General features: G+C 40.8%; 1 protein-coding gene across 3 annotated transcripts in view; it reads left to right on the forward strand.

Moving 5' to 3' along the window:
• The window catches only part of LOC121271129 (carcinoembryonic antigen-related cell adhesion molecule 3-like), a 38,155-nt gene extending 25,988 nt beyond the window's left edge, over positions 1 to 12,167 (forward strand). For all 3 annotated transcript variants that reach the window (XM_041176892.1, XM_041176893.1, XM_041176894.1), the window contains 6 exons: positions 6,529 to 6,652; positions 7,502 to 7,557; positions 8,974 to 9,038; positions 9,506 to 9,547; positions 9,680 to 9,723; positions 11,999 to 12,167. In XM_041176892.1, the coding sequence (XP_041032826.1) occupies positions 6,529 to 6,652; positions 7,502 to 7,557; positions 8,974 to 9,038; positions 9,506 to 9,547; positions 9,680 to 9,723; positions 11,999 to 12,005 (338 nt within the window). In that variant the 3' untranslated portion in view covers positions 12,006 to 12,167. The remainder of the gene's footprint in view (positions 1 to 6,528; positions 6,653 to 7,501; positions 7,558 to 8,973; positions 9,039 to 9,505; positions 9,548 to 9,679; positions 9,724 to 11,998) is intronic.
• The last annotated feature ends 889 nt before the right edge of the window (positions 12,168 to 13,056 follow it).

Genomic DNA, 13,056 nt, shown 5'->3' on the forward strand with positions numbered 1-13,056 from the left:
ATCTCGATATGAGAGGTGTCTGGGAGGAAGTCAGGGATAATCCTTTGGGCAGAGGGATGGGACACCTTTTTAATTGTTTCTTCAAGCCATGGAGTACAAGACCCAGCTGAGACCTGGCTTTTGGGGTTAAATGCCCATTGATTATTGCTCCTTGACTAATGGGTGAGCATTCATGTGAGAATCCATTGAGGTTTGTAGCTCCATTTGAGTTGCTTTGTTTAGCCATCTGTTCCTCCCAAAGGCATATGGGAGTGGATGGCAGTTGAATCATTCAAGGACCACGGCTTTCTGTACATTTTACGTGCACACTCCAAGCCTCACTAATCCCAGTTAAGTGGTCCTGGATTACAAAGCACAATGCTTAAACTGTTGCCATTATGACAAGGATATGTTATCTGCATAGAGTGTCCAGGCTCAGGGAGGCCTGCTGCCAATTCACTGATGGGGGTTTGTTATGACACAGCAGTTGGTAAAGGCTGAGTTGTTTAAATCCCATAAGGAAACTTGAACAATGGTCATGACCTATGTTTCTAATTCGTGTGTTTGAAATGCAGCTCTGAAATCAGGAATAAAACCACCAGGCCTAAAGAGGTTTTTTTTTGTATAAAACTAAATTTAACGTTTATTAAGTTAACAACAAATTAAACGCATATATGTGTCTACAAATTACTCGCACAATAACTTTTACACAAATCCAACATTAATCACTTGCAGGTAAATCTTCACCAAGGCACTAATAATGCAGAGACTTCAAACAGACATCAGGCAAAGCACATTTGATCTTAAGAATTCAAAGTGAGGATGCTTTCAATCTGCCTCCTTTGCAGACACAGTTGTTGGCTTACAGGCTGGTTAGATCTTAATGCCTCTGACTTATACATACAAACTTCTTTCTGTTTATACCTAGCATCTGCTTTGAATGCAGAGATTTTATTGTGTTGCTAGGTTTTTAATTTTACCTCTCTAAACGATAATCCTTTCATTCCATCAATTTTATTAGCAATATAAACGCATTACTTGGCATCTCCCATCTGGGTGCAAGACTTTAATGTTTTATTCAACAAATGCAAATCGAAAATGACCTTTCACCTATTTATCCAATTAACATTTTGAGCTACCATGCATCAAAACACTCAGACTAGCTGGCATTAACCAAGTTAGGACACACGCAGGCAAACGCATAGGCACACATGTAGATGCACATCGCACTACAATTGCAATTTTAAAATATTTTCCAATGACACTATAGACATTAATACCTCTTCATGACACTGTTCTCGCACATGGTCGTAGTCATGCGCAGTCATGTCTGAAGGGCAGGATCGGCCACTTGTGGTCCTCCAGGATGTTCGACACTTTCATGGGGAGGCCTGAGGATGCACACCCAGGGGGAGTTCAGGCCAAAATCTTTGCATTGGCCTCCTGGACCAGAGGTGGAAGGAAACCTGTGGAGGAAAAGTTTCAGTAAATTCTGAAATGCATTCATTGACAGAGATAATTAAGAATGCAGAATGCCAGATGCAGGCAACCGGCCTTGATTATAGCTCTAATGCAATGAGGAAAAGAAGGGCCCATTGGCGTTTGGTACAGGCCCAGAGTGTGCAGCGACATGAGCTGCAAGATGTGGCGGCGTCCCAAGAATCCTAAGTGCTCCCAAAGAGAGTATAATTCATTGAACACCAGTGGCCCACCACTGGTATATAGAAATCTCTGCAGATATACGGGGATGTACAGATGAGAATGCTGCAGTCACCTTCGCTTGTCCAGGAACCTGGTAGCTCACTTTTGCCACCTTCTCCGTGAACAACTAATACAGCAAGGATTTGGAGTGCATCCCATGCAGCTGGCTTTGAAGGTAACAGCTTCACTTCACTTTTTTGGCCAGCAGATAATTCCAGGGCTCCAATGGGTCATGTGGGAAATATTACAATTGGCGACACACAAACGTATAAGGCAGGGGACGGATACCTTTTTGAATAGAGCTCACCAGTATGTTCCACGATGGTTGCAAAAGCCAGGCCTCCAGAGATGTTGTATTCACAACGATATATGGTTTCCCACAAGTGCAGGGCCCCATCTACTGCACACATGTAGCCCTGTGAGTTCCCTGTCAGCCGCCTGTGAGATTCATCAATTGGAGAGGATTTCAGTTTCTGAACGCCCAGCTTATTCGTGATCAAGAAGTCAGACCATACATGTTTGTGCTAGATACCCAGGGAGCATTCATGGCTTGTATATCTTAACGCACCCGCAGACACTACAGATCTTTGAGTGAACCGGATGCTTGCTGGACTGGCTTTCATGGTACACCGAGAAAACGTGGGCCGGTTCGCTAGGGCAGGTTGGCAGATTTCCTTCCCTATTAAAAATGAGTGAAGCAAATGGGTTTTTTAGAAAATTGATGATGCTTTCATAGTCACCATGACTGATTCTAGATTTCAATTACAAATTTATTTGTTGAATTAAAATTTCTCTGGCTGCTACAGTGGAATTTGAACTCGCTATCTCATACTGTTCGCCTGGGCTTCTGAAATACAATTCCAAATTTGTTACCATATGGCTCGATTGAACCTCCCTCTGCCCAATGTATGGTCATGCATTCCAGATCTCAACCGCTAGCTGCTTGAAAAGTTTTTCCTCATGTCTTCGATGCTTCTTTTGTCCTCAATCCTTCCACCAATGGGAGCATTGTTCACTGTCTACGCTTTTCAGTGCCCCATGACTTTTGTCCCTCTATCAAACCAGCTCTCAACTTCTATTCTCCCAGTAAGTCCAAACCTGTTCAAACTTTCAAGATAATTGAAGTTTCTCGTCACTGCCACCATTTCATGAAAGTTATCTGCACACACTCTAATGCCTTCAAGTCTTTCCTTAAGTGTTGTACATTGAAATCGGACGCAATACTGCGGCTGAGGCCGGTCCAGTGTACTATATAAGTTTAACATAGCTCAATGCCGTAATTAATAAAGCCTAGGATACGGTATATTTACTAACCATTCACTCAACTGGTCCTGTCATATTCAATGACTTATGCATACATATACCTCTGGCCCTTCTGCTCCCAAACTCCTTTAGAATTTTTCTATTGATTTTATACTACTGTCGTGTTCTTCCTGCGAAAATTCAACTTTATTGCATTCACTCCGCTAATTCGATGCTAAGCTATTTGCATCAAAATACTTTGCAGGGCGTGTTCGTCCATTTATCATTGTCTTCCTACATTCAGTACATAACACTTGACATTTATATGCCCTTTCACTGCACCACACGTTGCCAAGTATGCTGATCTTTTGGGGAGGTAGGAGGGGGCATCTAACAGAATGATATATGGGATGAGTAACTTCAGTTGTGTGCACACTCAAAAGAATTTCGGATTTCCTGTGAATAAGGTAAAGTAGAGGTTTCAAAATTATGCCAGGCTTGATAGAGTGAATGAGGGGAAACTGATAGGAGAATAGGCAAATGGACAATACAGATTTAAGATAATTGGCGAAACTGCTAGGGGAGATGAGAATCATTTTCTTTGCAGAAAATTGAAGAAGTCTGGAGTGTTCTGTCTTAGAGTGATGAAAACAAATTCAATATTATTTTTCCGTAAAGGAATTGAATATACATTGTAAGGTCAGCTTGAGCAGGATCAAGGGAGTGAGCCAATTTGGATGGACAGTTCAATGAGTCTGCAAGGCACGATGGGTCGAATGGTCTTCTTTCTTGCATGTTTCAAAAAATGTCAGCGTAACTTGTTGAACGTTGCAGCCTGTTTAATTCTTTTGGTAACCCATGCCCGGTAGCCCCGATGCTTGTAATTGACTGTACTGCTTCTGACTGGAACTTTTCTCAAATCTTGCTTCCAGTTCGAGGAAAAGCTCTGCATTGCCCTTTCACAAGGTATTTCACAAATAGCTTCATCCAGGTTGATCATGCAGGATTATGTCTCTTCTGCATTCATGCTGACTGGTATTTGCAAGTTTATTATTACAAATAATAACGGAATTAAGCAGGGATGGTTCAAACTTGTGTTCTGTTACTGCAAGTCAACCACAACCAGAATAGATATAGACTGTAATAAACTATAACACAATTCTGAATATGCACTCATATTTCGGATATTTAACATGTAGAAATCGACTTATCCTAAAATGTTAGTGCGCCAACAATAGCGAGGGACTTTAGACCGGACAAGGATGGATGCTGGCGTTGCCTTTCTCTCTTTTTATTTACCACGTTCAATAATGAATTTTATATACGCAAATGGACCTGAATTTGGTGCGAAGCTGGTAACTGGCAATATATATGATATTACCTGGTTTGCGTGCCTCCCAGGTTCAATTTCACAATTCTGATGTTTACTTGTGAATTTATTTAAATTGTGCTATGGCTGCCGAAACTCCGGAACTTCGCTAAACTTAGATTTTTTTTTCCCGAATGCATGTGGCATCATTAATATTAACTTGAATATGAACTTTGCGAAGAGGTGAACTGGTGAAGTTTGTAAGAATGAGCAGAATCTCGGTAATCGGGTTCCAAGTGCATGGAGAGGCTCTGACATTTTATTACCGAAATGCATAACCATCAGTTATTTATGCAGTAACAGGCTCAGTTTGAAGACTCCGAAGCGTAAATACAAATAAACATTGCTCATGCAATGATTTCCCGATTTCACACACCAATGCTATTTTAAAAAAAATATTTCTGACATGCTTCGACAAATATTTCTCCTCAAATTAGAAGCGCTGATTTTCTTGTGGGAAAAATCTTACGTTTGATCTTTGAGTGACCAAATATATATATAAAAATAATTATTACTGGGCTGTTTTACCCCTTGCTTTGCTTGGTGCAATCAGGGTGTGGTTTCAATAAGCAAACCACTGTGCTTGACTCAGCATTTCGCAGATACAGTGCTGCAGTCTAAAACATCAAAGGCATGAAATCCATCGCATGTCTATACACTGTCCGTCTCCAGTACACTAAAGAGGGAGAACCACTCATTTGCAGTAAGAATGTATGTAGCTGTGGGAACTCAATTCTGGGACACTAATCCCATTTTATCGCCATACACCTTGTTATTTGTGGGTTCAGTTGTTCTGTGTTAGTGCTGCTCTCATTTTGAAGGACAGGGTCACTTGGATTTAGTCAGTGGCCCAGAGAAACTCAGCACACAAGAGGATGTGCAAAGTGAGTTGTTGCCAAATGAATCGTCGGAATAAAAAGCGTTGCTATTACAGATTTCCAGATTAAAGACGTACTGTGCATATCAAAATTATATTTAGTTTTCAGTTTTGCTGCTTCAAGATACCAGTATCTGTTCCCTAAGCTGTACTTTTACCTTTGTTTTTAACGTTTAACACTTTTATGAACACCCAATATAACACGCTGCTTGATTCGATCAGCCAATCACTGGGACATACGGCCTACGCACATGGCATCACAACGGCACTGAAATTGATGCATGGCGGTGCTCAGTTGTGTGATAGGCAGAGCATTCTTTTTGAGCTGAGGCAGCATCCTGTTAGTGGAAAGTACCACTCACGGAGACACTGCATGGTAGCAGCGGGAAACGGCTTGCTTTTCCGCGTGGTCAAAGTTTTGAGAAATGTTGCCTATCCTGGGTAATTTGAGGTAGAACGTGCACGTTCCTGGTCCTAAAGTGGCGGCGTTTGGCCCGATACACAGTGAACATTTCCCTGCGGAATAGATTTGATGCGGCCTGTTAATGCATCCATTTGGACGATGGGCAAATGTCCAGAACCCTGTTTTCAAGATTGCAGATCTGGACAATCTTATAGCGCGTTGGAGGGACCGGCAGGTCTTCCGTCTCCCTGTTCCTCTCCCAACACTGGCTTGTCCACTGCAGCCTCTCTCTCACCCCAACACTGCACTGTCTCACAATCTGTCTGCTCGGCATAGGAAATTCCATGCAGGGGCCAGCAGTGCGGCTGGGCTGGCCCCCGATTTACTCGCTCCTGGGTGTGGGGACTACTGCGCCCCATAAAATGTAGCTATATGTTTTGGCCTGTGTCACTGATGCATCAGGTACATCAGAAACAGGAGGAGATTGCCAAGGGAAATCCACCTGATTTCAAGACTGAAGAGAATGGAAGTTGACAAGATGGAAATATAGGCTTCAGTTGAGGAAAGGAATTCATATTTTTGGGAATCAAGCGAAACGCTTCCTGAAAAATTGGAAGACAACACGGCCAACAGTCGGGATTGCATTCATTGATGCTCAGCACTTGATTGGCCCACTAAGAGCTGTAGAGAGAAATTTTAAAAATGTTTTGGGATCAAGAGCATAGAGCCTCAATTACCTGGTTGCCCTTGGAGTTGAAAAGGCTTGTATTTAAATGTCGTGTCATATTGGCTCGAGAGAACTCTGTGATGACCATTTCTATTCCTTGGATTGTTGAAATTTAGCAACAGTCAAGCACTATGACAAAATAATTTTAAATACCTGCCTATTGCTACAGGAGTTTAATTGATTCCGGCATTTGATATTAATTTCAATATCTGTTCTCATTGCATTTTCAGAACAGCATTTCTCCACCAATGAATTAGGCAGTGGTCACAAAGCAGGCATCGTGATTGCTGTTCTACTTATTCTGGGAATGATCGGCGGGATAAGCGCGTGGCTGATCAAAAAGAAAGCATGCTGGTAAATAGTGTATGTCAATGTTATCTGCCCCTTTAGTAGTTTGTCTGTAGCCTGATGAATTGAATCAAAGTAAATGCGTGAAAGGTTGTTTCAAAATATGTGTATATCTCTGTCCAAGTCTATATAGTTATAAGGCATGTGTACACAGTCAATAATAATCGTTTATATTTCTGATTGACAGAAATCTCCTTCTATTAGCTCCCCACTCTGGTATGATAACACACCTTTACTGTTGCTGATGCAGTGACTTAGTTTTGCATCTTCCGACTACTCAAACTGTAAATCTTTTAAATTTCCGCCAAATTTGCTCTCCTGTCCCATCAGCTCTGAACTTCGATGCTTTAATATGTGTAGCAATGTAAATGATTGGTTTAAAAATAAGGACAAAATTGTACGGCTTTATACTGGTGATCTATTTCATATCTCCTACTTCTGGCCAATTTATTTAATCTACCCCAATTTTCCTGAATCGATTTGTGCTTCCCTCCTGATGTTCCTTCATTGTCGCTGGGTCAATATCCTGGAGCTCCCTCCCAAACAGCATTTTAGGTGCTCCTCCGCCATATGGACAGCAGCGGCACAGGAAGACGGCTCACCACCGTCTTCTCAAGGGCAATTAGGGATAGGCAATAAAAAATGCTGGCTCAGCCAGCGACGCCAACGTCCCGCAAAAGAATAAAAGAATGTCGATGTTGCCCAGCATGAATGAAATTTGTTCCTTTCAGTTAGGAAGACATTTTTCACTAATAATAAGACATTAACAAATGGGATTTCTGTTTCAGATCATGACTGCAATACAATATTGTCCTGAAAAGGTTTATTTTATTATGTTGCACTACATTTCTTTAGGATGCAAGAATCAACGCAAGGGCAAAATGCTACGAACATTAGTCCAAGAGAAAATAGTAAGTGAAATACTTTAGCATTTCCATGTTGACTGTATCGTTGCAGGGGTCAATAGTGCTTCATGATTTGAAGTTCATTCAAATAAGCATTCATCAGGCAGATTTATGAAGCTTTACGTTTGTACATCAATGTAGATAAACTAATTCTGCTTGAGTGCTTTTCTGCACAAGTGCCCAACATGCTAAATGCTATTTGAAAAAAAAATTTCGGCCCACCACGGATATCGCTCAACATTCTGTTTAATACAGGTTTCACTAACTTGTGAATGGTGAAAAGAAGCATTCGGTCATGCGAATTATGTCTGACTGAAAGTACGTTGACACTGATAACATCCAATATATGCTTCTGTATCTATTTTCATACGAATGACTCATTTTACAGTGACTTGTACATTCCTCGTGAAAGTTCAAAACCGAATAGATTTGTGTACATATACAGAGCTGTTGTTGAGACCAAGGTTTTGCCTGGAACTAACTATTGTGTTTTCTGCTACTTGGGTACTCAAAGTGTGAATCTGTCAGCTTCGGGAACACCCACATGATGAAATACCAAGCACAGTTTCGCCTATCTTTCTGAATGTAGCATAGATGATGGCAAACCAGCGGCCGATTTTATATCTCCCCTGAGTTGTATTGAAAAATGTAGAACTAGATTCCCACCAATTTTCACTCCTTCATTATGGCTGTTCCAAGTGTACCCTTAGTTCATAAAATTGACCTAACAACTCAAGTAATCATTAAATTAGTACGAAGAGAGTCGAACCGGAAACCAGAAAGAGAAAAATAAGAAACAAAAGCTGCAATGCCTCAGAACATGAAGCAACCGTTCTAACTCTATTGGCATGTACATGGTTCAATGATTCAGGACTAATGTTACTGTCTTGAGGAGTGTTTACTGAAGATTTACACAAATAGCACCAGAAAAGTAGGACTTTAGTTCCGTGGAGGAATGGGAGTAGCTCGGCTTATTCTCCTTAAAGCAGGGAGGCTAATGGGAGATTTTACAGAGGTGTTCAAAATCGCGAAATATCGTGATACAGGAAATTATGAGAAACTGTAACCAGCCATAGGTGGATCAGTAAATAGTTAGTAAAAATGCAATCTAATTCCCAAAAAAGACAATTGCGAGACGCGGAAATTTATTTTTAGGCAGCGAATTGCTATGATCGGATGCATAACATGAACATCTGGTGGAATCATGTTGAATATCAGTTTGACAAGAACATTGGATATGTACTTTAAGGAAGTTTACTTACAAGGGTGTGCGAAAATGGCTGGGGAATGGGAATAATTGTATTGCACCTTCAAAGAGCTGATACTAGCATGGTGGGCTAAATGACCTCCCATTGTGTTCTCTCATTGAATGATTCTGCGATTATATGTGGAGATATGATTAACTGTTTTGCGTTCTCACAGGCAGCCCTGCTGCAAGAGGGGAGAATTCAGCATCGGCCTACGAAAATATTCCAAGAAAGCAAAAGGTTGGTACAATCGTATTAATACATGGTCACATTGGCGAATTCTTTCAGTGATGATAATCATGCAGTCGGAGTAAACTGGATTCGGCAACAAGTCAGACTAGGGTAGGAGTTTCGGTCTTCTTTGCCTTACTCTGTTAGTGGACCGGTTCCTTTTTTAAAAAAAATTCTATCTAAGCAATGCTCCTGTTGCAGCATGGAATATTGGCGTCAATTTTCAATTTTACCACAACAATGATAACCGAGCGCTGAGTGAAATGAATATTCTGTGCGCGGTTGCTCTTCTTTCACTGCGTGTTAGTAATAAACATTCACCCCTGAAATTTAATTTGAGGCTAGTTATTTCAGGTAAATTTGTATAACTTTTATTGTGGGATATATGACATTCTAATCGTTCTAAATTATAAAGTAATTACATGGATTTCTTGTGTACCTGCTTATATTTTGTTTTTCAAATTGCATTTTTACAGGAGCAAGCTACAAAACCACTTGAGGAAGAATCTACTTATATGGTCAGGATATTATTCTGTGCATTCTTTTAACTCATTCACTGACTATTCATCCTATATTTCATCTCATTTGTTTTTTTTAACACACTCTATTGTTGTTCACTAAAAAAACAAATACCTTATTAATTTTAACAGGGATTACAAGTGCAGGATCGGTCAGTTTACAATGAATTGATGAGGTATGTTGAAAGAAAATTTCACACGTCATCTGCCATCTTTTAAAAAAGCAAACAGAATGTACAATTTTCCATTTAAGAACAAACATTCATACGAATCAGGAGCAGGAGTAAGCAATTCGGCCCCTTCAAATCTCCTCCATTATTTAATAAGATCGTGGCTGCACTGATTATGACCCTTATTTTAAAACTGTGTCCCATTGATCCACTCTCTCCCACAAGGAGGAGCCATCGTTTCAGTATCCACAGCGTCAGGTCTCTCATTTCTTCACAAGACAGGGATATCACATGGCAAGGCAGTGTTCAAATGTGATCTCCAGGTGTCCTCATAGTATTCAGTGTTAGCCAAAACTTGTAGGCTGATATAGAGTGATTGGGATGAAATGCTATTTGCCAGAAAGGGCATTACTGAACTAGTCAGGCTTTACAACAACCAAAAAAATAATTTTATGGCAATTTTTTCTCTGCTGGCTCACAAATGACCTTATCCCGTGAGTCCAGTTTAAACACTTGCCACTGAGGATGTTGAACTCGGGGTGTGCGGTTGAGAATAACACCCGTAGTTTGATTATATTGTGAACTGAGTGTTCATCTTTGGCCCGTTATGCAAAATGATGTTGTTTTGGGCCAAAAACATAAGACTCCCCTGCAGAAAGCAAACAAAGCACAAACTGAGAAAGCTGATTTAAGGTAACAGTAGTAATGCTCCGGATTCTTGCTCACTCTTGATTCCAATGATAAGCCAATGCCACGTAATGAACACCAAAGATCTGGGTCAAATTAGCTTCAATTTGTCCAGTGCCTTGGCAAGTATCACATGAGGTGGTGGGATATGGGCGGGGGCTGCTACGGACCACTTGACTATTTAGGCCAAGCCCTGTTCTCTGGGGTATTCGGACAACTGTAATCCACATCGTAATTTTCCGGCAAATGGTGGCATTACAGTACTAGCCAATTTATGTTTGTGGGTCCCATTAAAGAAATTCAAGTCTTACTGAAAAGTTCAACATGTCGTAAGTAATCCGGGTCCATGATCCGTGGTCATGGCGATGAACAATGTACTTTTTAAAACATCAGATGAAGTATGTTCTCCTCAGGCTCTGAAAATAGGTTCAACAGCCGGAGTCACGTGCTGATTTGGTTATCAGGATTCTATTGAAGAGATTGACTTTTTTCAGGGCACGAAGGTAGTTGTTTCTAGTGTCTTTACCAGAACATCAGTTTTCAGTGTTGGTGGTCCTGAAAAAGAACAGGCTTGAAGACCTTATAGTTTTACAGTCTCCAGTTCTTAACGCCCTGCCTTTTCTGCTGATCCTGTGGCTCAGCACACAACACTTAAAGATGAAGCCGAGCAGACATGTCTACCGAGCATTTGACTTCTCTCAGTTCCCCTTTCCAAATATGGTGTTGGTTTAATTACCCATAACCTGGTTTCTTGTTGGAAGACATTCATCATGAGAAGGGTTGAGGCCATCGCTGACTTTATTTCAGAAAGGCAAATTTAATTCAAAATGTCCTTTGGATGGTCTTAGGGTGTGGATAGGTGAAATCTCCTAGTCTGGATTTTATCGTTTTGTCCTCACGAGATAATGTGGCAGTTTCTGAGTTCACTTATCAGGCCTGATGATCTTTGGCGGCCAACTTTTGCAACACATATCGACCATCTTGGAAAGAAAGTGCAGTTCCAAACGATTCCACACTGAGTAAATATCATATTCGGAAGTTTGGAAATATGACATGTTGTTAATGGCATGACAGAGGCTCTACCACGTATCTAACATTGCGGATGGGGAGAGTATGAAAGTCAATGTTTATGCTCCTGATCAACCTACAACCCATGGTGTAAACTGTTCCTGTGTTTGTGCAAACCAGTTCCTGTCTTGCGCTGTCTCTAGACTCTATTGCTATGCCAACCAATCCGCACTTGAGCAACATCATTGGAGAACAATTTTCATACACATGGTTTAAAATAACATTGAATGATCCTCTATCAGGCATGAACTCCAAATGTGCATTGCTCAAGAAACAAATCCAATTGTTTCCAGTTTCCAGCATTCAAGAAATTTTATTTTCTGGGTACACATCATATCTTGTGTTCCACTGGATACTGGTGGGTTATGTAATATTATACATCATCAATACACTTCACCCTTGCAGCAGCTTAGAATGCTGCTACAAAAAAACAATAAAGTGATGCTATTTCCCGAAAGTAAGGCATTTCACAAAATATTGTTATTACATGCTTACAATCAAAATTATTTCCATTTTGCTTCCACAGACGGTAACCTTCTTGCTGACTTCCAGGGCATTGTTGGCTCACGACTCGCTACAGCAGGAGGGGAACAAATTTATGAAGATGCTGTTACAGTAGACATCCTCAGTCTCCTTTATATATATTTTTAAACTTCTACAGCATGATGTACCATTAAATATTGTTTCCCAATCTCTATTGAGCGATTGCTTACATTTCCGATGTCAGTCTGCATCTAAGCTCAGTTTGCCTTCCCTCCTCTGATGTCAGTCCCATGCTGAGATCAGTAAACCCCTCCCTTCACATAATGCCTGCTACTAATATACAATGCCACTTATGAACTGGATTCCCGACGTCTATTGTCTTCATCACACTCTTACAAATTGCTCCCCACTTCCCTTATTGATTTCCTCTTGGAAGCAAAAATGAATCTGTCTGCTTTTCATTGATGAAGCTGCTTTCAAAGTGTCAGCTGGCTCATCTCTTCCTTTCAGTTCATCGTGAAACATCTGCAGTTGGCAATATATTCAACCAATAACTTATCCCCAGCTTTAATCTACTGTTCCCAAGAATAACTTTGCTGTTTCCCATTCGGGTTGTCCCCCTTGCAATGACATCTATCTCTATTTCATCAGGGAATTGCCATTATTGTTTCTGCACACAACTGGTTGAGCTATACTTAACCAAATCTCAGTAGGATATATCAAGCATCACATTCCCGCACCCGAGCTGCCGAATTACTCTTGGATCACTCTGGAAAGTAATGATAAGCACCATTCATTTTCGCATCATCCATCCATGTCTCTCTTTCTGAAGCCAGTTTTCCTATCTGACAGAGCAATACCATTGTCGTAATCATTCTCAGACGTCACTCTTTGTTACTTTGATCACTGAGCTCTTCCCTCTAAGCCTCCTGCAGCCTATGACGGTGAAACACTATAGCCTCCAGTCACACCTCTGCTCTGTTGTTCAACTCAGTGCTTTAATTAGAAGACCGTTAACAGCTTCCTGTGAACTAGCGATGAGCAACATCTGAACAAAGCTCATTCCCCTCGAAGCAACTTCAAAATTTAGACTATGTCTTG

Source organism: Carcharodon carcharias, chromosome 29 (assembly GCF_017639515.1).
Source record: "Carcharodon carcharias isolate sCarCar2 chromosome 29, sCarCar2.pri, whole genome shotgun sequence".
Lineage (NCBI taxonomy): Eukaryota > Metazoa > Chordata > Chondrichthyes > Lamniformes > Lamnidae > Carcharodon > Carcharodon carcharias.